Genomic DNA, 26403 nt, shown 5'->3' with positions numbered 1-26403 from the left:
ACTATTCACAGTTCCGACAAAACTCTTCCCAATTCTTGCAATGGTGTCACAGCTGCGTTCTGCCCAGAGGCCAGTCCTGTTCTTACGGACCTGTGTCAGTACAGTAACATTGTTCTCTATTTTTGGTTTTCTTCTGAATTTATCTCTCTAACTCCAATTTTGTTGTGACAGGTGGGTGAGGGAATTTCTCAATGAAGAAAACAAAGGACTGGATGTACTTGTGGAATACCTTTCCTTTGCACAATATGCAGTCACGTAAGTCAATTGTTTATTGAATATGACTTATAACATCGCTTTGTGTCACTTTTTATTGAAAATTAATTTTGATTAGACTTAGCATAACCACTTAAGCCCCGCAAGATTTTACCCCCTTCCTGACCAGGGCCTATTTTGCGATTCGGCACTGCGTGACTTTAACGAATTTGACGTCCTTTTTTCCCCACAAACAGAGCTTTCTTTTGGTGGTATTTGATCACCTGTGCGATTTTTACTTTTTGCGATATAAACAAAAAAAGAGCGTCAATTTTGCAAAAAAAACAATATTTTTCACATTTTTTTATATGAAATTCCCCAAAAAAAATGTAAAAATCAAATTTTTTTAACATTTTTGGCCAATTTGTTTTATGCTACATATGTTTGGTAAAAAAAAATTGCAAAAAGCGTATTTTAATTGGTTTGTGCAAAAGTTATCGCGTTTACTAACAAAGGGAAAGATTTTTGTCATTTTTGTTGTTTTTTTTTTTTAACAAGTAATGGCGGCGATCTGCGATTTTGTTTGCGGGACTGCGATATTGCGGCGGACAGATCGGACCCTTGACTGACATTTTTGACACTTTTGGGGGTACCAGTGACATTACTGCAGTAATCAGTGCTATACATATGCAATGTTACTGCAAAAATGACACTGGCAGGGAAGGGGTTAACTTTATTGGGGAAGGAGGGGTTAAGTGTGTCCCTAGGGGCGTGCTTCTTACTGTGATTGGAAATGGCTACTGGTGTAGGAACAGTGATCAACGGTCCTACATAGTAGAACTGTATGATCACCATTCCTACACAGGGGAGAATGACAGGCGGCTTGTTTACATCAGCTGCCTGCCTTTCTCCCTTCACGGCGGACGATCGCGAGTGACCGGCGGACATCGGGTCCGCCGGTCACATGCACGGACTTCCCAGGGAACGAGCCGGGCGGGCGCGCGCCTCCGCAGGCGCACGCCTGCCCGCTATTGGCTCACAAGGAAGTGACAGGCTGGTGACGTACCGGTACGTCACTTTGCCTGGCCGGGGCTGACCGCCGCAGTATATGTACTTGCGGCGGTCAGCAACCGGTTAAAATATGTCGTTGAATTTAACTGGCATACTTGCAGGTCCCTTGCGGTTTACCCACAGCTTGGCTGAAAAACTACTACTGGCATTGACCAGTGCTATCTTGTCTCGTGCATGTGCAGTAAGCTCTTCCTCTCCTGTCACAGCAGTGCTGAAGAAACAGGGGAAGCTCTGCGCATGCGTGGGTCTTGAAAGAGGGTGGGCGTTCATTTCAGTGAAGCTGGGGAAGCTGGGGTGAAGCATCCCATTGTGCGAAGCTTTCCAGATCACAGGAAGGACTACACTGTTCAATCCCAGTTGTAGTTTTTCAGCCAGGCTGTGGGTAAACTGCGTTGGGCATTAGGGTATGGCAATTAAAATAAACTACATATTTCACAGCTACACAGTGTTTTTCAAAGTTTATTTCACCTTTGAGTGCATACTGTAGTGAATTTTACTGCAAAGGTGAACTAACTTTCTAATGCCACAGTGGGGTTGATTAACTAAAACTGGAGAGTGCAAAATTCGGTGCAGCCGTGCATGGTAGCCAATCCGCTTCTAACTTCAGATTATTCAATAAGTCTTTGACAATAAAACCTGGAAGCTGATTGTTTTTTTATCCAGAGCTTCACCAGATCTTGCACTCTCCAGTTTTAGTAAATCAACCCCAGTGTTTTCCTTCCTGTCACTCCAGGCTCCCTCTGGTTCTGGCATTGGGGCAAATCTGCAGGGGTAGGGGGGTTGGTTATGCAGACATACCCACTGGTTGGCTGCCTGTAGAGTGGCAGGAGGATAAGTTGTGCACTGTTTATTTCATTTTAGTTGTCACAGCAGCGGGGGGTATAAATTAAGTAAACTTCATAGGAAGGTCTATGGCCACACAATACACAAAGAGAAAATGATGACATGCCAACGCAGCAATAGCAGCCGTGATCATTAAAGGCACCTACAGCTTGAACATTTATAATCTAGGTCTGTTGTTTGTGTGCAATTCATGTTCCTCGTCTTAAAATAAAAATTTGGCAGCAGCCACTGCATTATTCACTTTCCAGAAATCTGCCATGGTGGAAAAATTCCATTTTTAATGGAATTACTAACATTTGAAAATGGCACACAGCACAAAGGCCCCCTTGTCTGCCGATAGCTGTGTATGAGTAAACATGACCCAACATGCCATTTGGTCACTGGGACGGAGACAAATTTAATTAGCGAAAATCGAATAAAGTTGTGTGTTATGCCTCTTTTTCTGAGAAGTCACAATGGATAAAGTCCAGCGTACCCTCATAATTGACACTTACTGAACAGGTGCCCTAAATCTACATGGAGGAAGGGCAATAGGCTTTTTAATGAGCTAGTGCAGGGAATAAAGCCCAGTAATGTTTAGCAACCAATAAGGGTGCAGTTTACTGTCATTAAATTGGTTACTGTTCTAGTTCTGATTGGTTGCAGTGCTTTGATAAGAGGCACCCTGCCTGGCTAAGCAGAAATTACAGCCTGCATGGGCAATCAGCAAAAATGGCTGCGCAAATATATATTTACAAACTTTATGTTAAAACAAGGTTTCAAAAGCATTGAAGCGCCGGTTCACATACACGCGACGCTACTTCCCGGGGCGACCTCCGAGATCACGGTGCGAGCAGCGCGCCGCGACCTCGGAGCGGCCGCTACGGACTTCATAACATTGAAGTCTATGGCGGTCACCTCCTGGTTGCCCCAAAGAAGCTCCGGACCCTTTTTCTAAGTCGGAGTGACTTGTGTCGCTCCTATTAGAACGGGTCCGCAGCTTCCCTATGGGAGGCGACCTGCGGCGACCTGTGAGGCGACCAGGTCGCCTCACAGGTCGCCTTAGTGTGAACGGGGGCTAAGAGGTTGTAAACCTCAGGAAAAAAAAAATTAAAAAAGAAAAACCTGAAAGACAAAGGCATAATGTGCTAGTATGCATTGCATACTAGCTCATTATGAAATACTTACCTTAGAACGAAGCCCTGCAGTGCCGCCCGCTCCCCGCTGAGACGGCTGACATGTTCGGTCGTCCTTCTTCCTGGTTCACGTCCTCCGGCCATCTGATTGGCCAGAGGCGCGATTACTTTACTCCCACATATGCGCGCAGGAGCCGCCGTTCACAGCACAGGGTTCTGAAGAAAACACGGGTGGTCGTTCCTTCAGGGTGCATGCGCAGGTGAGGTCATCGGCTGCATGCAATGCAAATATCTCCTAAACGGTAAAAGTTTAGGAGATATTTACAGTACCTATAGGTAAGCCTATAATAAGAAGTCATTAAGGGGGGTTTACAACCCCTTTAATACACACTGATATGTTTATATGCAAAAAACTGATCTTTTTTACATATATCTAAATACTACTTAGACATATAAAGCGTGGACTTAAACACAGGGATAGGCACGGGCAAAGGCTGTGGTGGACATTTTCCAAAGTAAAGACCTTAGTGAAGGACACCAAGGTACATTTCATAATAAAGCCACCAAAAAACACTACTCTTTACTAGGGTTAAGGCCCTTCTCTAAAGGTGGATCTATGGGGATCCTTCTCTAAAGGGGGATCTATGGGGACCCTGGCCTGCTCTAAAGGGGGATCTATGGGGACCCTGGCCTGCTCTAAAGGGGGATCTATAGGGACCCTGCTCTAAAGTCCCCATAGATCCCATTTAGAGCAGGCCAGGGTCCCCATAAATCCCTCTTTAGAGCAGGATCCCCCATAGATCTCCCTTTAGAGCAGGGTCCCCATAGATCCCCCCTTTAGAGCAGGGTTCCCCCATAGATCCGCCTTTAGAGCAGGCCAGTGTCCCCATAGATCCCCCTTTAGAGAAGGGTCCCCATAGATCCCCCTTTAGAGCAGAGTCCCCATAGTTGCCCCATTAGAGCAGGGTGCCCATAGATGCCCCTTTAGAGAAGGGACCCCATAGAATCTATGGGGACCATTCTCTAATGGTGGATCAATGGGGACCCTTGTCTGCTCTAAAAGAAATCTATGGGTAACCCTGCTCTAAAGGGGATCTATGGGGATTCTGGCCTAGCCTGCTCTAAAGGAGGATCTATGGGGACCCTGCTCTAAATGAGGATCTATGGGGACCCTGCTCTAAAGGAGGATCTTTGGGGACCCTGCTCTAAAGGGGGATCTATGCCATAGATCCCCCTTTAAAGCAGGGTCCCCATAGATCCCCTTATAGAGCAGGCTTAAGTCCCCATAGATCCCCCTTTTAGAGCAGGGTCCCCATACATCTCCTTTAGAGAAGTGTCCAACCCTGCTCTAAAGGGGGTTCTATGAGGCCCCTTCTCTAAAGTGGATCTATGGGGACCTTGGTCTGCTCTAAAGGGGGATCTTTGGCATAAATCCCCCTTTAGAGCAGTGTCCCCATAGACCCCCCCCTTTAGAACAGGCCAGCCCAGGGTCCCACTCCCATTATAGATCCCCTTAGAGCAGGGCAGGCCAGGGCAGGTCAGGTCCCACCCCCCCCCCCCCCCCATAGAATCCTCTTAATGAGTCACTTGACTTTAATACAGTTCTTATTACTTTTCCTACTTTAGGCTGCCACTGTCTCGAGTCCTCCATCCTCTCCAGTCCATTCCCCAGTCCAGACTCTAGTCCCTGCTGCTTTAAGACGAATATATACTGAATCCCAGTGTTCTCCCGCTCTGCACACAGCGCACAGGGAGACTCTCACAGACAGTCCCTCTCTCCCCCAGCCAGGGCCCAGACAGAGAGATCACTCCGCAGCCGCGTAGGCAGCAGGTCTCTCTCGCCACCACCAATCCACTTGTGGGCGTTGCCGGGCAGAGATAGAGACGAGCTGAAGGAGGGAGTCGGCGGGACTCGGGAGAGGCCGAGCCGAGGGAGACCAGAGGCGGCGAGGCCCCTGCCCCTGAGCCATCGCATCGGGGATTGGACTTGTGACTCCTGACGTGAGTCTCCAAAAGTCAGTGGCGGACTCACCAAGGACCGCTCACGGACACCAGTGTCCTTGAGCGAGCACCTTGTTGACCCCTGCTTAAACAAGATCTGCTTAATCAATTAGAGCCCTGATAGCTTCTTGCAATTGAGAGCTTTCCAATCACGTGACCGCCATGACAGCCAAATCACGGCGGTCCCACCATCATAAACCGTGCCTCCCGGCATCTGAAACCTCTTAAAGGGCTGGGAGGTGCCTGCCTGGGTTAGCATAGAATTCACTTTTTGTAGTGAAAGACAAGCTGGTAGGCCCTAGTACGTGTATGTATGAATGCGAGTTAGGGACCTTAGATTGTAAGCTCCTTGACGGCAGGGACTAATGTGAATGTACAATATATACATAAAGCACTGTGTACATTGACGGGGCTAAATAAGTACCTATAATTAATAAATAACCTAAAATGAAATGATTTGTAGCTATCTTTCCATTTTCATTTATTGATTTATTTTCCTTAGGTTTGATTTTGAGTGTCTGGAGAATAATGTAGAAAACAATGTTGACAAGTCGAAACATTGGAGCCGGTCCATTGAGGACTTACATAGAGGTGGTAACCTACCTTCTCCTGTTGGGAATAGTATTACTCGGTCAGGCAGACATTCTACCTTAAGGTAAGTTATTTGAGTTAATTCTATATGTATATATGAGATGTTACATGTTTATCACTGTAGTGGGCTGGATGTGAGAAAAAAAACCATTTGGCCCAATATCTACAACAAAAGTGGACAGGATAACTGCAAGAATGCCTGTCTGCAAAATTCAGTGTCCATGAGTATAGCATCAGAGACAGTAAAAATGCTGTTTGATCCTGTCTTCTCTAATCCTCCCCTTCTTCCTTCTTGGGAAGGTGCGTGTGATCAGCACAGTGCCAATGAGCATTGTGCAGACAGAGGGTCAGGGGGTTCTGCAGCCTCATAGGACAGTCAGAGGAGAATGGAATCTCCTTCTACCAGCTTTAACCAGATAATGATAGAGGTCACAAGACTGCTATACACTGCTGATGAGAAAAGGTATTTAGCAGTTTATATTTACTAAAATAATTACAGTTCTGTGTACTGTGGCAGACTAGATATAGTGAATGCAGGCTCCTGGGCTTACTAACACTTTAAGTTAAAAAGAAGCTTTGGCTGGAGTCTCCCTTTAAATGTAATTGTTTTTATGCCTGCCATAAACTCCTAACTTACGTTCTGCAAGACTTGTGAGCACTAAACTATTTGAAGGGACAGCACGTGCAAATAAGCCTCCATTACTAGTGTACATTGCTGCGTAAGTGTAAAATCAATGGACCTGTCGGAGGGTTTGCTGACGTATGGAAACCATGTATTGACTGGGAATGGCCTGACTTCTATAAACTGCAGTGCAGCAGAGATCACATGATGATTAACAGGGGTAGTTTAAAGTGGAGTCACAACAGATGTAAGACACTTATTATATGGATTGTCTGCTGCTTTGATTTTAGAGAGAAAATGTCACTAAGTAAATCATATATTTACAGCGTGAGGTTTATTAGCGTTCTTCCAAGTATTGCCATTATAGCTTTCCCAGCATTCAGTGCTAGACGATCATTGATTAGGTGATGTCTCTTACATTTTTCTTAGCAGTATGCAGCGGACAAGAACTGCTTTGCATTATACAGTAAAAACTCTGAAAGAGAAAGTATTTCTGGGTAATAGTGTCTTTCATGACAGGTCTGAGTGCCTACACTTCCCAACCCATCTATGGAGATTTATAGCATTTTATGGCCCCTCCTGAACAGAAACACCCTCCTTACTTGACCTTGGTGAGGGTGCTGATTTTGGTTAGTATTGGAAGTGCCGCAGTAGAGACTTAACTGATTTTCAGATGGGGTGCCGCTGGTTAAAATGTAGCTGTTTATGGGTCAGTGATTTGGTTCAGCAAAGGCCTTGTGATCTTTTTAAAAGCTCAAACCCCAGCAAGTGGCACCCTAAGGTGGCTGCCTAAGCCCTGCATGCCACCTCTTATCAAGACTTTGGATGGCCATGGGCATGTCATGACCATTAGAATTTTACAACTGCTCTTAATTTGTTTAAAAACTGTGATCATATAAACTTTAACACGTTTGTTGTTACCTAGAGTACTACTACCATGAGCCTTCAAAAATGTATAAAGGAATAAAGCTGCGCTAAATTGAAATATATGTTAGTACAACATATGCATAAATGTGAAAATAAAACAGTGAACAATCTGAATCAGACTGCGATACCACAGCATCCATAAAGAAATGTCAATCCCCCCCTCAAAGCTCAAATCTTCTCTCTCTCTCTCCAAATACCCCCCCCCCCCCCCCCAAAAAAAAAAACACCTCTCCTAGCATAAATCCTCTCCGAATCCCCCCTCGCAGCACACATTCTCCCCCCAACCTCCCCTCCTAGCATAAATACCCCCAATCATCTCTACTAGCACAACCCCCCCCCCCCCCACCAAAAAAAAGAAAAGAAGAAAATCCTCTCTCCTAGCATAAATTCCCTCCCCCCTCTATCATATCATATCATATCATCTCTTCTATCACAAATCCCCCCCTCCCCAAATTCTCCCTCCTAGCACAAATCCTCTTCCTCTGTCCCGAAATCACTATTCTTAGCACACACCTCTCATTTCCCCTCCTAGAACAATTCTTATCCCCTGCTACTCTCCAAATTCCTCCTCCCAACACAACTCCTCCATCCCCCCCAATCTCCTTGAGGTGCCCCCCCCACCTGACATGATATCACAGTGCCCAGGGCAGCCTTCCCTTCTATCCACCCCTTGTCCCAGCCCTGGTTAAATGCACAAGTGCTTTTTCTCACTTACCTTTCCTATCAACTGGCTTTTCAAACTAAAGAGTGCAATATTTTACAGTGTGGATAAAAGATTTAGTGCAGTAAAACATGTTTGGAAGTTAAATTGGAAGAAAAGCCCAACTATAACTACTGTATTGTTAAATGTTCCCATCCCAACGAACTTCGCAAACAGAAACCAGATTGTTAACATCTCTTTCATTAGAAACTATAGAAAAGATTTTGATTAGACTGGAGTTCCTTTTTGCTAGAACTTTTAAACAAAAACTCCCCAGCCTCAGCATTGCGTTGCCCTGCGGCCATTCTGGAGATCCATACGTCTTTTATATAGCTGCTCTTGTTGCTTTTCTTTTAATAAAAAAACATGTTAGCTTCTACCGGTATTGACAGATGGAGGCACGTGACTTTGTGTTTCCTTTGGTGTTTAGTCTGGGAGAAATAAATGTTCTGTATAAATAAGGCGCATATTCCTTCTGGGTGAAAAGGCCTCGCTCTATGGGGACGCGCTGCATTAGGAAGTTACCACCTCAAACTTCTGTGTATTCACTGTTGCCATGTGGATGCATGCAATCTCTGATGCCACAAATTATATTATCTGTCCCCAGTGGGCTGCTTTTCTACGCTTCTACACGGCATTTTCTTCAGTTTAACGAAAATGTATTAACTCTTTCAGAGGTGTTTTTTTTTTTTTTTTCGGCAATTCGGGTCAGTTGACTTTTTTTGCCTATTTGCTTTTGCTACTTCATTATGTATATTAGCAAGGAGGCAACGCTTCCATAACTGAGCAGAATGTATTACCCATCGCTTTATCGCTACTGACAGTCATCAACATATGAGAATTTTTTCTACTTGCTCCCAATCAGCTAGCAGTCATTATGGGGTCTATTTACCTGGGCCACAGGTTGTGCATCTATGCTCTAATGCACATGTGTCAAACATCAAACACAAGGTCCTCCAGGCCATTTTATGTGGCCCTTGCACCTCTTGTGCAGCTGCAACTCCCCCCCCCCCCCCCCATTGTCTCTTCTCCCCCGCCTCGTCTCAGCAGACGTCAGCAGAGAGAACAGAACTCCATCGCCATATATATATATTTCGGATGTTTACACCAAACACAACACTTACACCAAACACTAATATGCTGTTTTAAAAGACTTAAGCTGACCATAGACAGTTTGAATCTCGGTCGGTTCTGCAGAGTTGGCCGAGATTCGAACCATGTATGGGCAGGCCAACTGTACCCAAAATGATCCGTCGACCAAGTTGGGTACAACCAGAGATTAGAACCATGGATTATTGCCCAAGATTAGCCATGGAGATTGGCCGAGATTAGAACCATGTATGGGGCAGGCTAATTGTCCCCAAAATGATCCAGCAATCAAGTTGGGTACAACCAGCCTGTCAGATTTTACATGCGATTATTGCTAGCGGCTATTATAGCCTCTAGCGGTAAACACTTTGTTCTCCCAGTGGGGACGGCTTCCCCTGCTTGGAGAACACAATGGCTCTCTGGGAAGGATTCCCCCATCAACGCTCACTGTGTTGATGGGGGAATCGAGTTTTTTTCCTGCAGCCTGTGGTTGCAGGAAAGGATATCACTCCATCTATGGTTGGCTTCATGTGGTTCCAGCTTGTGTTTACTCCTAGCACCAAAACATAATTTCCTGCTCATTGCTTCGTTTTCCAGCCTCCTTTCATTCCTCTCTCACTAATGAAGGAAGTGGGGCTCCTGTATATAGAATGCACAATGTATATACATTTTTTGGTGAAGGATTTAGAATCCATCCCACCTTCACACAGAAGACTTATTAGAATGTATATTTCAACAGCCCATTTGAGCTGTGATATATTTAAGAAATGGAGCCTCATTTATCAGACACATCAGCAGTTCCCCTGGGGTGATATAGCTGGATGAAATGTACATGTTGGCTGATGCACACTTTCCTGTGTGGGGGAATGCGGTAGCCTACAGGGCAGATTTATAGATATTACTGGTTCCCTGATCAGAGGATATACATGAGCCCAGGCCCGCATCACTAACCTGATTGCTGTGCAATATTCATTTTTTTTTTTTTTTTGCTATCCAAATAACGGGCCGCACACTGAAAACGTTCAACTCCAGCCAAGGTTTATTGCAATAAGAGCACGCTGCACCCTCCCACCCAAATCCAATGCTTCTAACATGTTTCACTCACAGCAGGGCTTTCTCATGGAGAACCATGATCCCCATAATTAGGCCGTGCTGTGGAAGTAACATGTTGGGGGCATAGAGCGATGTTCTGTTATTGCCATAATCCTTGGCTAGATTTCAGCGAATTCAGTGTGCAGCCCATCATTTGGATGGTGGACTACAGTGGGGCCAGAGTGGACTCCAGGGCCTTGGCACCCAGATGATAGCAGGGAATCGAGGAGGATACAGGCTGGCAATGAAAGGGGTTGGGTGCATCATTCTTTTTAGTTATATTTCAAGTGGAACTTAGTAAGAGCACTTTCAATCGGATGGGGAAAGGTTAGAGCCCCTGTTGGGTTTTTATTGTTTTGTTCCCATTGGGAAGATTTCTCTTCGTTTTCTCTGGGGTCACTGAGGCTGGAAGTAAAGGCAGGTCCCCCAGCAGGGACACAAACCGCAATCGAAACCCGGCAGATGTTCTAACCCATGCCCACTCTATGAAATGGAGCAACAGCAGCTCCTCATAGTGACCAATTAGGAATTTTGTTTTATGTGAGATATGGAAAAAATATGTTACTGTAGTTAATAGAGTGTGGGAGATTAGCTCGGTGGCGGGTATGGATGACCCCTTGGGGGGGTTTGTTACACAGGGAGATAGCCGAGAAGTGGTTGCAAACAACAGTTTGGTTTATTCTTGCAATTTTCTTCACACAAGTGCAAGCCTCGGCTGTCTTGTAATGTCAACCGATGCGGCTGAGAAGCCACTCGACTGTCATTAAAGGGAGCGGGAGGGGACTTCCCCCTCCCCTCCTGCCGCCTTCAGCGGCTCTCCCGGGTCTCCCGTCCCACCGGGAGACCTGGGCAACCAGCGTGCACGGCCGGAGAAGACCCGATCAAAGCCACATTAGGCTCTGATCGGGTCTCCATGTAAAAACTCGGAAGTGATGTCATGACATCACTTCCGGGTACTGGCGCCAGATTCAAAACAGCCAAACATGGCGTTTTGAATGCTTTTAAGTGCAGAGGAGGGGTTTAGGGTCTTTTAGACCCCCAGATCCCTCCACAAAAGTATCTGTCCAAAAACATTTTTTTTTTTAAATATACAAAAATATCGACTAATATCGGCCGATACTGATATGCATTGGCCAAAATATCAGTATCGGCAACGAAATACTGATTTCGGTCGATCACTAGCGGCCACATATATGTGGTCCTAGGTAAAAACTTTACTGTGCTAAGAGCGTGAAATCGGGAGAGATCTGATCATGTTACCGCTGCCAATCACAGTGGTGATTTTTTCTGGAACACCCTAGAATTGACCTCACTGGTATGAACTATGCCATTGGAAACCATATAACCTACTTTCCATACATTTTGATGCAGACAAATAAAAATGCACTGGACTGCATGTTTTGTGAACTCACCCTAAGGCCCCTTTCACACTTGTGCAACTTGTCCTGCGATTTGGGACTGCAAAGTCGCATGACAAGTCGTACTCCATGTTTCCAATGAGTACCATTCATATCTGTACGGCTGCAAGTCGCAACAACTTCAAAATTGTCCCTGCACTACGTTGGGACGATTTTAATGTGTTTTGAGGTCCAAAGACATAGGCATTGCTTCAAGTCATGTCAAAATTGCGTTAAAATCGCATCAGAATCATGATAAAATCGCGGCAACAGAATCGCGGTAAAATCGTGTGACTTTTAGGTCGCATTAGGCCCCTTTCACACTTGTGCAACTTGTCATGCAACTTTGTATGTACATCAGAGTTGCACAACATGTTGTTCACCATGTTTTTCAATGATACCCATTCATATATGCGTAACTTAAAGTTGCAGCAACTTCAAAGTAGTTCATGCACTACTTTGGTCCGACTTTCATGCAACTTGAGGGCCATAGACTTCAATGTTAACCCTCAGTGTTGCATGAAAGTCATACCTGAATGTTATACAATGCAACTACAGTGTAACAGTTGTCTATTAAAACTGGTCAAAGCCAAAGTCGTATCCAAGTTGCACCCATCCAAAGTTGCATCAAAGTTGCACTCCAAAGTCGGCGCAACTTTGGAGTCCTACAAGTGTAAAAGGGGCCTAAGTGCGAAAGGGTCCTGTGATTTGGGACTGCAAAGTGGCATGACAAGTCGTACTCCGTGATTTCCAATGAGCACCGTTCATATCTGTACGGCTTCAAGTCACAACGACTTCTACTTTTGTTTTTTGGAACGCCCTAGAGTTGACCTCACTGGTATGAACTATGCCATTGGAAACCATATAACCTACTTTCCATACATTTTGATGCAGAAAAAAAATGCACTGGACTGGTTTGTGAACTCAACTTAAGGCTCCTTTCACATTTGAGCAACTTGTCCTGCGATTTGGGACTGCAAAGTCACATGACAAGTCGTACTCCATGATTTCCAATGAGTACCGTTCATATCTGTATGGCTTCAAGTCGCAATGACTTCAAAGCAGTTCATGCACTCCTTTGGGACAATTTTAATGTGTTTGAGGTCCAAAGACATAGGCATTGCTTCAAGTCCAGTCACAATCGCGGTAAAATTGCGGCAACAGAATTGCGGCAAATTCACACAACTTTTAGGTCGCATAAGTGTGAAAGGGGCCTAAATGTCATCTAGTTTTGGGTTTTTATCTGCTTTATCCAGTGCTTCCTCTATTCTTGTGTGTTTATGAGTCAGCGGGTTGTGGATTTCTAGGAATGTCTGTGTCATTCTGTATACAGTTTTATGTGTGATGGTGATATTACTACACAGGAAGTACACGTCACCCTCAGTCATTACCCAATGATTGGATTGGCATCATAAAATGTGGATGATTGCCATGTAATGTCATTATCACTATTTCTCACTTAGAGTTGTTAAATTGTTAAAGATAACAATCTCTTTGTTCTACAGAAAGTCACTTGCAAAAATTATTTCTTAATGTTTGTTCTGTCCACTCCGTCTCCTAAGTTTTTTTTTATCAGAGATATCTGCAACAGGACATGAGTTATCGGTGCTATAAAATCCAAAAACCGAAAACAAGCTAGAAGCATGAAGTGTGCTCACAGGATTACATGTGGCCCATACACACAAAGAGGTTGGGCTGCTTTCACCGTGATCAGTGTTTCTTCTGTATTTTTCGTTAAAAAAAGCGGAAGAAAAACGCCAATGGCCATTAAATCCTATGGAGCTCTTCACACTGGTCAGCTGAGGGTCCGTCGCGTTTTTCAAAGTCCTCCTTGCTGCATTTTTGGTGCATGTTTTGTGTGGTAAAAAAACGCACCAAAAACGCACCTCCCCAATGAAATGAATGGAAAACGCACCAAAAACGCACCCATTTTTGGCGCAGTTTTTGAGTAACATATGGGATTGTAGGCTGCATTCTTCATACATAAATTATATACTAAATTATTATAATAATAATAATGAAACAAACAACTTAGCCCCCGTTCACACTGGGGCGACCTGTCAGGCGACCTGGTCGCCGTAGGTCGCCTGGCATAGAGAAGCTGTGGACCCGTTCTAATAGGAGCGACACAAGTCGCTCCGACTTAGAAAAAGGGTCCGGAGCTTCTTTGGGGCGACCTGGAGTGACCTGCATTGACTTCAATGTTATGAAGTCCGTGCCGGCCGCTCCGAGGTCGTGGTGCGAGCAGCGCGCCGCGACCTGTGAGGTCGCCCCGGGAAGTCGGATCGCCCCAGTGTGAACGGGGCCTTATGGTGTTGAAATGGCCGTGGCACTTTTATTGGTATAATCCATAAATAAATATTTATTTCACATAAATACAATAAATAAATAAATAAATAATAATAAATGATTTTAAAACTCAAAAAGGTAAGAAAATTCCGCTCAGTCATAGAACTTGAGCGCTCAGCAAAAGTTTCCAAACAAGTCCTCCCTTGATACAAGGGTGACAAACCACATAAAAATGCACGCGACAGGAAGGGAGGGAGGGGAGCTCGCCGTGCTGATCCAGGACACATTGAGGAAAGCCGGGCTGCGCGTCTTCTTATATAGACCCGAACATGTGATGCCTCACACGCGCGTCACGTTATTCCCGCCTTGGACCCAGGTGATTTGCCTGCTCAAACCTGACTGACTTCCTGCCTAAACCTGACTAACTTCCCGCCCAAACTAGCGAAAAGACTTCCCGCTTTAATTTAAAAAACCTGACTGGCCTGACTAAAGCCACATAACTAAACCTTATGCAATAAAAGCCCGTAGCCCAAATTAAACTATATATTAACCCTCTCGCAGCCACAAGCCCATGCTGCGGGCCCTATTACTGTGTGCCCACATTACATTCTTTTTTCACAGGTGCAAAACCCACCGGAAACATGTAAAAACATGGCAAAAACTCATATGCAATTTTACCATGTTTGTGCAGTGGGGTAGTGTGTAAGTAGCCTTAAACTGTTAGGTCCCTAAAGGTCCTTTAAACCTCTGCTGCCCTACCTGTGGTCTGGGGGCCATATCCAGCCCTTTGGCACCTACTGTGTAGCCCTCAGACCCCACCAGGATGTAGTCAGTGTTTTAATTGCCTAGGTGCTCACATAAAAACAATTAAAGCTGAACTCTGGGGGAAAGTCCACCAAATGATTTGCACTGGTCCAAATAATTTGGTGAAGGGAGGATTATGGTGTGGGGTTGTTTTTCAGGGGTTGGGCTTGGCCCCTTAGTTAAAGGGAAGGAAACTCTTAAGGCGTCGGCTTAGCAAGACATTTTGGACAATTTCATACTCCCAACTTTGTGGGAACAGTTTGGGGATGGCCCCTTCCTGTTCCAACATGACTACGCACCAGTGCACAAAGCAAGGTCCATAAAGACATGGATGAGCGAGTTTGGGGTGGAGGAACTTGACTGGCCTGCACAGAGTCCCCGATAGAACACTTTTAGGATGAAATAGAGTGGAGACTGCGAGCCCGGCCTTCTCGTCCACATCAGTGCCTGACCTCACAAATGCGCTTCTGGAAGAACGGTCAAACATTCCCATAGACACACTCCTAAACCTTGTGGACAGCCTTCCCAGAAGAGTTGAAGCTATTATAGCTGCAAAGGGTGGGCCAACTCAATATTGAACCCTACAGACTAAGGCTGGGATGTCATTAAAGTTCATGTGCGTGTAAAGGCAGGCGTCCCAATACTTTTTTGACGTTATAGTGTATATAACATAGAGCAGCCTTTTTCAACCAGGGTGCCCAGGCGCCCTGGGGTGCCTTGAGGTTTCTTCAGGGGTGCCTTGGTCAAATGCCTGAAAATTGATAAAAAAAAATTGCATAAAACCAGCAGGTGGATCAAGCCTGCCCTTTAGTTACAAAAAGCCATGGGTTTTCATTATGTACCATTACGAGTAGACACTGGCATCCTAGCAACCAATGCCGTCATCTGTTGATAAGGAGGATGTCTGTTGCCTCCACAGCATCCTTGTTTGACCCTCCTCTGCTCCTCTCCCTCAGCACTGGGGTGACATTAGCTGACCGATGGAGAGAAATTGAGGGAGAAGAGAAACATTGGAATACTAGTCAATACCAGTGTGCAAAAGTGTATTTGCTTTGGAAGAGTAAATCATCTCTAACATTGGGTGTCCTACCTGTGGATGTTGCTGTATTATGTAAAACTATTAGAATAGTTTTTTACATTTTAGAAAGGGGTGCCTTGAGACTGTCCATAATGTTAAAGGGTGCCTTGACTGAAAAAAGGTTGGGAAACACTGACATAGAAGACATTACAAAGGCAGAAAAACAAAGTATAAAACAATTTTCATGAAAAATAAATTACAGGGGCCATAAAGTAGTGGATCTGTATGAATTATTTTTTGAAAAACAGGGATATTGTTTGGTGTCATTTTAACCACTTAAGCCCCGGAAGATTTTACCCCCATTCCGACCAGGGGGTATTTTGCCATTCGGCACTGCGTGACTTTAACGGACAATTGCGCGGTCGTGCGACGCTGTACCTAAACAAATTTGGCGTCCTTTTTTTCCCACAAACAGAGCTTTCTTTTGGTGGTATTTGATTACCTGTGTGATTTTTTGATCACGCGCTATAAACAAAAAAAGAGCGTCAATTTTGCAAAGATAGCAATATTTTTCACTTTTTTTTATATGAAATTCCCCCCCAAAAAAATGTAAAAATCAAAATTTTTTAACATTTTCGGCCAATTTGTTTTATGCTACCTATGTTTGGTAAACAAAAACGCAAAAAGCGTATTTTGATTGGTTTGCGCAAAAGTTATCGCGTTTACTAACAAAGGGAAAGATTTTTGTCATTTTTGTTGTTTTTTTTTTTAACGCGTAATGGCGGCGATCTGCAATTTTTTTTGCGGTACTGCGACATTGCGGCGGACAGATCGGACCCTTGACTGACATTTTTGACACTTTGGGGTTACCAGTGACATTTCTACAGTAATCAGTGCTATACATATGCACTGTTACTGTAAAAATACACTGGTAGTGAAGGGGTTAACTTTATTTGGGAGGGAGGGGCTGTGTGTGTCCCTAGGGGCGTGCTTTCTACTGTGATTGGCTGTGGCTTGAGCTGTAAGGACACTGATCAACGGATCTACATAGTAGATCCGTGTGATCAGTGTCTTTACACCGAGGAGAATGACAGGTCGCTTGTTTACACAAGCTGCCTGCCTTTCTCCCTCTCCCCCGCCGGTCGCCGAGTGACCGGCGGACATCGGGTCCGCTGGTCACACGCGCGGGGGGGTCCGTGACCACGCGGGAGCGGGAGCGCGCCTCCGGGGGCGCGCACTCGCTCCCTAGACCCTCACAAGCTAGTGACGTAGCCCTAAGTGGTTAAGTCCTTTCATGAGCTGACAACACACACCTTTTTTAGTGGACTGAGTGGTGTCAGCCCTGCCCAGAGCCTTTTGCTAAACTACTCAACCACTCCCACATCTCTACAACATAAAGGCTAATCAGTCTGTAGTACTAGATATCCATTTAACTCTTTGAGATAACACCGGAAATGTGCAGAGAACACAGGACAACTCTGAATTTTTGACAAGATCAACAGGTTTTTTGTTGTTGTTGTTCTTATCAAACAGATATAATAAAATGCTTCCAATAGTATATTTAAAGTGTTAATTAACCCACAACAGTAAAATCAGTCTGTATATGCAGTAAAGCATGCTTGTTATACTCACTGTAGAACCTAAGGGGTTAATCATCTGCATTGTGTAAAAAGACTGTTTGATCCTGTCTTCTCTGATCCTCCTTTCCTTCCACCGTCCCCTAATAATTTCCTGATAACACAGAGTCTATGGAGTCAGGCTGCACATGCTCAGTTTGGTTTGTATTGCTAGGAGGGTCAGCACAGGGCCAATCAGCACTGTCCAGACAGAGAGTCAGGGGTCATGCAGTCTCATACAGTTAGAGGAGCATGAAAATACTTCCTACAAGCTTTAACCGGACACTGATAGAAGTCACAAGACTAATATAAACTGCTTATGAGAAAAGGTATTTAGCAGTTTATATTTACTAAAATAATTGCATTTCTGTGTACTGTGGGAGACCAGATATGGTGAATGCAGGGTTCTTGGTTTAGTAACAGACCAAAACAGCGCAAATAAAAGAGGTTCATTGTCAGAGTTTATATACACTCTAATATAGGCAAGTGTTAACCACTTAAGCCCCGGAAGATTTTACCCCCTTCCTGACCAGGGGGTATTTTGCGATTCGGCACTGCGTGACTTTAACGGACAATTGCGCGGTCGTGCGACGCTGTACCTAAAAGAATTTGACGTCCTTTTTTTCCCACAAACAGAGCTTTCTTCTGGTGGTATTTGATCACCTGTGCGATTTTTTGATCATGCGCTATAAACAAAAAAAGAGCGTCAATTTTGCAAAAATAACAATATTTTTCACATTTTTTTATATGAAATTCCCAAAAAATGTAAAAATCGAAATTTTATAACATTTTCGGCCAATTTGTTTTAAGCTACATATGTTCGGTAAAAAAAAATCGCAAAAAGCGTATTTTGATTGGTTTGCGCAAAAGTTATCGCGTTTACTAACAAAGGGAAAGATTTTTGTCATTTTTGTTGTTTTTTTTTTTAACGCGTAATGGCGGCGATCTGCGATTTTTTTTGCGGGACTGCGACATTGGGGCAGACAGATCGTACCCTTGACTGACATTTTTGACACTTTTGGGGTTACCAGTGACATTACTACAGTAATCAGTGCTATACATATGCACTGTTACTGTAAAATGACACTGGTAGTGAAGGGGTTAACATTTTTTGAGAGGGAGGGGCTGTGTGTGTCCCTAGGGGCGTGCTTCTAACTGTGATTGGCTGTGGCTTGAGGTGTAGGAACAATGATCAATGGTCCTACATAGTAGAACCGTATGATCACTATTCATACACAGTGGAGAATGACAGGCGGCTTGTTTACATCAGCCGCCTGCCTTTCTCCCGCTGTCACGGACGATCGTGAGTGAGCAGCGGACATCGGGTCTGCCGCTCACACGCGCGGAGGGGTCTGTGACCACGCGGGAGCGCGCCTCCGGCGGCGCGCGCTCGCTCCCCAGAGCCTCACAGGCTAGTGATGTACCGGTACGTCACTTTGCCTGTGAGGGGCTGACCGCCGCAGTATATGTACTTGCGGCGGTCGGCAAGTGGATAAGCCGGCCGTACATGGATCAAAAGTCAGCTGGTTCAGTGGGGACTGGCCAACATTCTATCCATGTATGGGCAGAGAAGTTGTACAGAAGTTAATCTACCGATCGACATCTGTACAACCGCCCTGTAAGATTTCCCCTGCTAGATCAGTGCCACTGGCTATAGCCAGATTCGTCTATGGCAGTGGTTCTCAACCAGGGTTCCGTGGAACCCTAGGTTTCCTCCAGAAGTTGCTAGGGGTTCCTTGATCAATGAGCAATTTCTGCCTCTCAGATACGTTCCCCCTGACACCATTGATCTTTATAGCTATCTGAAAGTAATTCTTCCCAATTGCCACAAGTGTAAGGAGCATCCATCCCACTGACCATCACACTAATGTATCATGAGTTGAAGATATGATTATTTTTACCAGGCGTTCCCTGAGACCTGAAAATTATTTCAAGGGTTCCTCTGTGTTGAAAAGGTTGAGAAAGGCTGATCTATGGGCTTCCTTACCTGAACAACTCAACTAAAATTGTGGCTCTCCCGCCTCATACTATCTCCAGACTGTATCTTTGTCAGTTTACATCTCAGAAAGCCATCGCAATACAAGCCGAATTCTGCGTAATGAGCAGTCACAGCAGGACTCACAACATTGCCGGCACGGATGGGATGAAGTCATGCAGCCAGGGGCAGTATTACAGGGAATGTTGCTCCGGTGGCTGGTGGTGGGCTCAGAGCTTCTGCACTCACTTTTCGCAGACCATTGGCGAACATCAAAATCATATTTTTAATCAGCAAGAGAATGACATCTACCTCCCAAATTATTGATGTGATGGAGCATCTCTGAGGAAGGAAAATGTTATATGCGCAGTTATAAGCACATGAAATATTTAGAATTATGAACACACTATTATTATTGCAAAATTAAGTCAAGCTAGGTGTAATTTACAGGAGGACAACTAAAAGCCGTGTATTTGTTCCAAGGTCTTGTTTTGAACTTCTCTGTCAACTCATTTAGAGATTACAGGGCACTGTGTATACTGCTGGTGTTTTATGAATACTGCATAGTAAAAATAATATAGAGGATAATGCATGTTAGGATTTTCTTAGCAGTTGACTATATAAAACAGCCATTCTCAAACTTTTTAACCACTTTACCACGGGAGGATTTTGCTGTCTTACGTCTGGGCCACTTTTTGCGATTTGGCACTGTGCGAATGTAACTGACAATTGCGCGGTCGTGCAAAGCCGTACCCAAACAAAATTTATGTCCTTTTTTTCCCACAAACAGAGCTTTCTTTTGGTGGTATTTGATCACCTGTGCGATTTTTACTTTTTGCGCTATAAACAAAAAAAGAGCGTAAATTTTGAAAAAATAACAATATTTTTCACATTTTTTACATGAAATTCCCCCCAAAAAAATGTAAAAAAATCAAATTTTTTTTAAATTTATGGCAAATTTGTTTTCTGCTACCTATGTTTGGTAAAAAAAAATCACAATACGCGTATTTTGATTGGTTTGCGCAAAAGTTATTGGGTTTACTAACTAAGGGAAAGATTTCTGTCATTTTTGGTGGTTTTTTTTTTTAACGAGTAATGGCGGCGATCTGCGATTTTTTTTTTTTTGCGGGACTGCGACATTGCGGCGGACAGATCGGACCCTTGACTGACATTTTTGACACTTTTGGGGGTACCAGTGACATTACTGCAGTAATCAGTGCTATATATATGCACTGTTACTGTAAAAATGACACTGGCAGGGAAGGGGTTAATTTTATTGGAGAGGGAGGGGTTAATGTATGCCTGGTGCTTACTGACGTGTGTGGGGGGAGGTGACTGAGTGACACAGGGACAGATCACATGTTCAGCTATGCTGAACCCTGCAAGCGGGCGGATCTCCAGACTCGATTCCCCGACGATTGGGGAAGAGCAGCGGCTCTTCTGGCCTCCCCTGGCCCGACTCCCGCTGTGACTGAATACAGCGGGAGCGAGCCTCCGGCGGTGCGCGCGTGCCACCGAGAAAGGGGAATGTCTGGTCGCCAGACGTTATCGAGCCACTTTGCCGCAGTAGTGCTCTAGTGAGCAGACGGTAAGTGGTTAACAAGGAGGAACCCTTAAAATAACATTCCAGTCTTAGGGAACCCCTCCTAATAATTACTATACACTGCATCTGGAAAGTATTGTCAGCGATTCACTTTTTCCACATTTTATGTTACAGCCTTATTCCAAAATGGATTAAATGGATAATTTTCCTCAAAATTCTACAAACAATACCCCATAAAGACGTGAAAGAAGTTTGTTTAAAATCTTTGCAAATTTATTAAAAATCAAAAAAAAATAAAAAATCACATGTAATCAAAGTATTTACATCCTTTGCTCAATACTTTGTTGAAGCACCTTTGGCACCAATTACGGCCTCAAGTCTTTTTGAGTATGATGCTACAAGCTTGGCACACCTATTATTGGGCAGTTTCTCCTATTCATCTTTGCAGGACCTCTCAAGCTCCATCAGGTTGGATGTGGAGCGTCCTTGCACAGCCATTTTCAGATCTCTCCAGAGATGTTTGATCGGGTTCAAGTCTGGGCTCTGCCTGGGCCACTCAAGGACATTCACAGAGTTGTCCTTTAGCCACTCCTTTGTTATCTTAGCTGTGTGCTTAGGTTTGTTGTCCTGTTGGAAGATGAACCTTCACCCCAGTCTGAGGTCCAGAGTGCTCAAGGATGTCTCTGTTCATTGCTGCATTCATTTCACTCAATCCTGACTAGTCTCCCAGTTCCTGCCACTGAAAAACATCTCCACAGAATGATGCTGCCACCGTCATGCTGCATTGTAGGGATGGTATTATTAGCCAGGTGATGAGCGGTGCCTGGTTTCCTCCAGACAGGACGCTTGTTATTCCGGCCATAGAATTTAGTTTCTCATTGTCTTGAGAGTCTTTCAGGTGCCTTTTGGCAAATCAGGCAGGCTGTCATGTGCCTTTTACTGAGGAGTGGCTTTCGTCTGGCCGCTCTACCATACAGGCCTGATTGGTGGATTGCTGCAGAGATGGTTGTTCTTCTGGAAGGTTCTCCTCTCTCCACAGAAAAACGCTGGAGCTCTGTCAGAGTGACCATCGGATTCTTGGTCACTTCCCTGACTAAGGCCCTTCTCACTCGATCGCTCAGTTTGGCCAGGCAGCCTGCTCTAGGAAGAGTCCTGGTGGTTCCAAACTTCTTCCATTTACGGATGAAGGAGGCCACTGTGCACATTGGGAGCTTCAATGATGCAGACATTTTTCTGTACCCTTCCCCAGATCTGTGCCTCGATACAATCCTGTCTTGGAGGTCTTCAGACAATTCCTTATGCCTCGTACACACGTACCGATCGTCGGCCGAACGATCGGCCGTCTTTTGTCCGAGGGCTGTCGTGTCTGTTGAAAAGTGCAAAAGACTGCACACGAATTTTGTCGGCCAACAACAGCCGACTGCAGAAGTGATGTCATGTGATGGTTAACTTTCCGTGTCTTTTTTATTTTCTGAGCATGCCCAGTCTTGCAAATCTGCTGTCTGTCGGCCGAATTCTGTACTGACTGGCGAACAATCGGCCATTCTGGTGTCGGCATACAAAAATTTTAATGCTTGCACGACAGATTCTGTTCGGCTGAAAGTGCGCTGTCGGCTGTCGGAAGCATCATACTAACAAGCCGAAAATCGGCCGATCGGTCGTCGGCCGAATCTTTTCGACCGACAATCTGCACGTTTGTACGAGGCATTAGACTTCATAGCTTGTTTTGTGCTCTGACATGCCCTGTTAACTATGTGTGTGCCTTCCCAAATCAAGTCCAATCAACTGAATTTTTTAATTTGTATAAACATCTCAAGGATGATCAGTGGAAACAGGATGCACCTGAGCTCAATTTTGAGTGGCATGACAAAGACTGTGAATAGTTATATTACATTTGATTATTGTTTTTTTGTTTTTTTTTTTTAATAAATTTGCTAAGATTTCTAACAAACATCTTTCACATTGTCATTATGGGATATTGTTTGTAGAACTTTAAGGAAAATAATGAATTTAATCAATTTTGGAATAAGGCTGTAACATAACAAAATGTGGAAAAGGGTAAGCGCTGTGAATACTTTCCGGATGCTCTGTATTTACAGCTCACTGTACATTAGTGTAATGTTCAAAAGGAATAATGCTCCTTAAGGTGGAGTCTTTCCCAATAAAAGTTCTGCTTCCCCCCTCCTCTACTACCTTTGGACAGGTTTTTTTTGGTTTGGGGGGAAGCAGGTACCTGGTGTTGGCACTTCTCGAAATGCTGCGGCAGATCCACCAGAAGTTCTCGCCCCCCTCCCATGTCCTTCTGGGACATGTCACTGGTCCCAGAAGGTTGTGGGACCATTCACAAAGCTCAGGTTGCTCATGTGCAGTGAGCAGCCAGCTGTGAAGTCGCAAGGAGTCACAGCCAGCTGCCCACAGTTTTTCTTTTTTTTTAAAAAGATCTGTTTATTGTATATTATAACAAAACCAACAACACAGCACACGCTGAGCACAGCATACAACAATGCAAGTTCACAGAGTTACATTTGGGCATGGTTACTCATAGGATATGACTGATAGGGAAAAAGTGAACTGCAGTTTACAGTTTAAATAATATGTCTCATTCCAACTAGCACCACAGTACGTGCCCCAAACAACTACAATGCAGGAACTAAAAAAGTGACTTATAGCCCTACTACACTCGAGTAGCACCAGCCAAGAGATGTAAATAAAGTTCCTAGGGGCTTGTGGGAGTGTTCGAGGCTGTGGAAGGCTCCGCCAACTACCTAGACAAAACCCTATCGTATTTACGGGAGCATCCCCTGTTGGCGTAGGTGTCCCTATACAATGGCAGGCTGTTATTAATCAGTTGTTTCCAGATCTAAAGTGGTGTAGGCGTAGATTTTCTTTCCAGTGGAGCTCAATAGCTTTCCTAGCATAAAATAGTGCAACCGGCTGCCCACAGTTAACATACCGTTACCAGGGACCCAACGAACAGTGAAGAATTGGCTTGGGTGAGAACGGCGCAGGATCCCTGGACAGGTAAGTACGTACCCCAAACAACTACAATGCAGGAACTAAAAAAGTGACTTATAGCCCCTACTTCATGAGACTAGCAACACTCGAGTAGCACCAGCAATGAGATGTAAATAAAGTTCCTAGGGACTTGTGGGAGTGTTCGAGGCTGTGGAATGCTCCGCCAACCACCTAGACCTAACCCTATCGTATTTAAGTGGGCACCCCCTGTTGGCGTAGGTGTCCCTATACAATGGCAGGCTGTTATTAATCAGTTGTTTCCAGAATGAAAGTGGTGGAGGCGTAGATTTTCTTTCCAGTGGAGCTCAATAGCTTTCCTAGCATAAAATAGTGCAACCGACTGCCCACAGTTAACATACCGTTACCAGGGACCCAACGAACAGTGAAGAACTGGCTTGGGTGAGAACGGTGCAGGATCCCTGGACAGGTAAGTACGTACCCCAAACAACTACAATGCAGGAACTAAAAAAGTGACTTATAGCCCCTACTTCATGAGAGTAGCAACACTTAAGTAGCACCAGCAATGAGATGTAAATAAAGTTCCTAGGGACTTGTGGAAGTGTTTGAGGCTGTGGAATGCTCCGCCAACCACCTAGACCAAACCCTATCGTATTTACGGGGGCATCCCCTGTTGGCGTAGGTGTCCCTATACAATGGCAGGCTGTTATTAATCAGTTGTTTCCTGGATGAAAGTGGTGGAGGCGTCAATTTTTTTCCATTAGAGAGCAAAATCTTTCCTAGCATAAAATATTGCAACCAGCTGCCCACAGTTAACATACCGGCACCAGGGACCCAAAGAACAGTGAAGAACTGGCTTGGGTGAGAACGGTGCAGGATCCCTGGACAGGTAAGTGTCTTTTTTTTTAAAATCCAGCATCTGCAGTGTTTGTTCCTAGGGTGAAAAACCGCTTCAAGCTGCCCATGCACTAATTTAAATTTTGCTGGTCCAGCAGGTGCACTTCCAAGTCAACAGGAATCGATTATGTATTTGACTTCTGTTGAAAGGTCATGTTGGAAAATTTTCAGTCAATCAGGGGCTGAAGCTGATCAGCTGGCTGAACAAAAAAAAAAAAAAAAACTGCGTGGCCAGCTTAACATTTGTGGTCAGTGGGATGACCCCCACCCCACCATCTACCCCTTATTAATAGCTAAAAAGATTATTGGGGTCAATGGGATTTTATGTGGGAGGCAGAAGTTGCTCATTGCTTAAGGAACCCCTAGCAACCTCTGGAGAAACTTAAAAGCATAAGTATAATTACATGAAAATTCCTTTTTGTTTAAGTCAACAGAACACCCCAAGAGCTCCTGAATCAGCAGTACTTTGTATTCACTGGGTATGTCCTCCCCAGTCCTCCTATGGCCAATACAAAGGGGCACATTGACAATCCAACCAGGCATTCTAGGGTGCTCTTTAGACTAAAATGAACTCCGTGCTTTAAGGCTCTCCTGTCACACAGATAACATTATCCAGGTGGCCGGCGTGCTTTAAGCCTTTAAATGATGTAATTTCCCTGACATTTGTTACTGGATAAGAGTGACGCGAATGTCATCAGACTTTGTTTCCTGTGACAGCTAATAGGTGCAGCTTTACTCTGCGTAAGGATTGCTATTATAAATAGGAAACAGTGTCTGTTCCTATAGATCCTTATAGAAACCGCTCATGATCATGGACATATTTTTTTACCTTAAAGACAAATGTGCAAACAAGCTGTAAGTGCACAGAGAGAGTGTCAGGATGAATTAGGCATCAAATGCTTCCCCAGTAATTACATGGCTTATGTAGCATTATGACACTTAAGTAATTTCCCAGGCTCTGATAGACAGTAACCGCAGGCTGTCTACTCGGTCCTATAAGGACAACCGCTAAAGCAGTTAAAATGTATTCAGCAGTCCTACATTTCTAAGTTTTAAATGTGCTGGCATTGTTTGTTTATATGTATGTATATATTAGTATATCTTATTGGAAAAAGAACCCCAAATGTGCTATTTTCGTCAGTGCTGCATACCCCACTGCCATGCCCAAAGCCCTCACTGCTGTGGGTTGTAGTGTACTTTACTTTAGTTTTTACTGTATATGTTGAAATACAATAAATCCGGGGTCTCCAAACTTTCTAAAGCAAAGGCCTTCAGACTTTACTGGAGCCAGACTGTGCCAAGTGGGAGTAAACAATGCCCAATCTTTGGTATTAGACGGAGAAATAGTTGGTGTCAGTGGGACAATAGTGCCCCATTTTTGTTGTCAGTGGAAAGAATTATTCCCCTTCCTTGGTGTCAGTTTAAGGAGAAGTGCCCCATTGTTGGTGTCAATGGCAGGAATAATGCCTCAAGGGCCAGATAAAGGCAAGCAAAGGGCCACGTCAGGCCCCAGGCCCGCAGTTTGGAGACCACTGCAATACAGAATGAATGGCTATGCAGTATACCTATATCATGTTAATATGGGTTGTGGGTTTGGTGTTCTTTATTGCATATGCTTTGGTGTGAACAAGTTAAGTCAAGATTAAAT

General features: G+C 44.5%; 1 protein-coding gene across 6 annotated transcripts in view; it reads left to right on the top strand.

Annotated features, from left to right (window-relative positions):
- Positions 1-26403, top strand: part of FMNL2 (formin like 2) — a 333795-nt gene that overhangs the window by 222516 nt on the left and 84876 nt on the right. For all 6 annotated transcript variants that reach the window (XM_082261106.1, XM_082261105.1, XM_082261110.1 and 3 more), the window contains exons 5-6: positions 172-255; positions 5725-5877. In XM_082261106.1, coding sequence (XP_082117232.1) covers positions 172-255; positions 5725-5877 — 237 coding nt within the window. The remainder of the gene's footprint in view (positions 1-171; positions 256-5724; positions 5878-26403) is intronic.

Source organism: Pelophylax lessonae (assembly GCF_965119305.1).
Source record: "Pelophylax lessonae genome assembly, chromosome: 6".
Classification (NCBI taxonomy): domain Eukaryota; kingdom Metazoa; phylum Chordata; class Amphibia; order Anura; family Ranidae; genus Pelophylax; species Pelophylax lessonae.
Note: the sequence above shows the minus strand (reverse complement) of the source record. Positions and strands in the feature narration are given on the sequence as shown.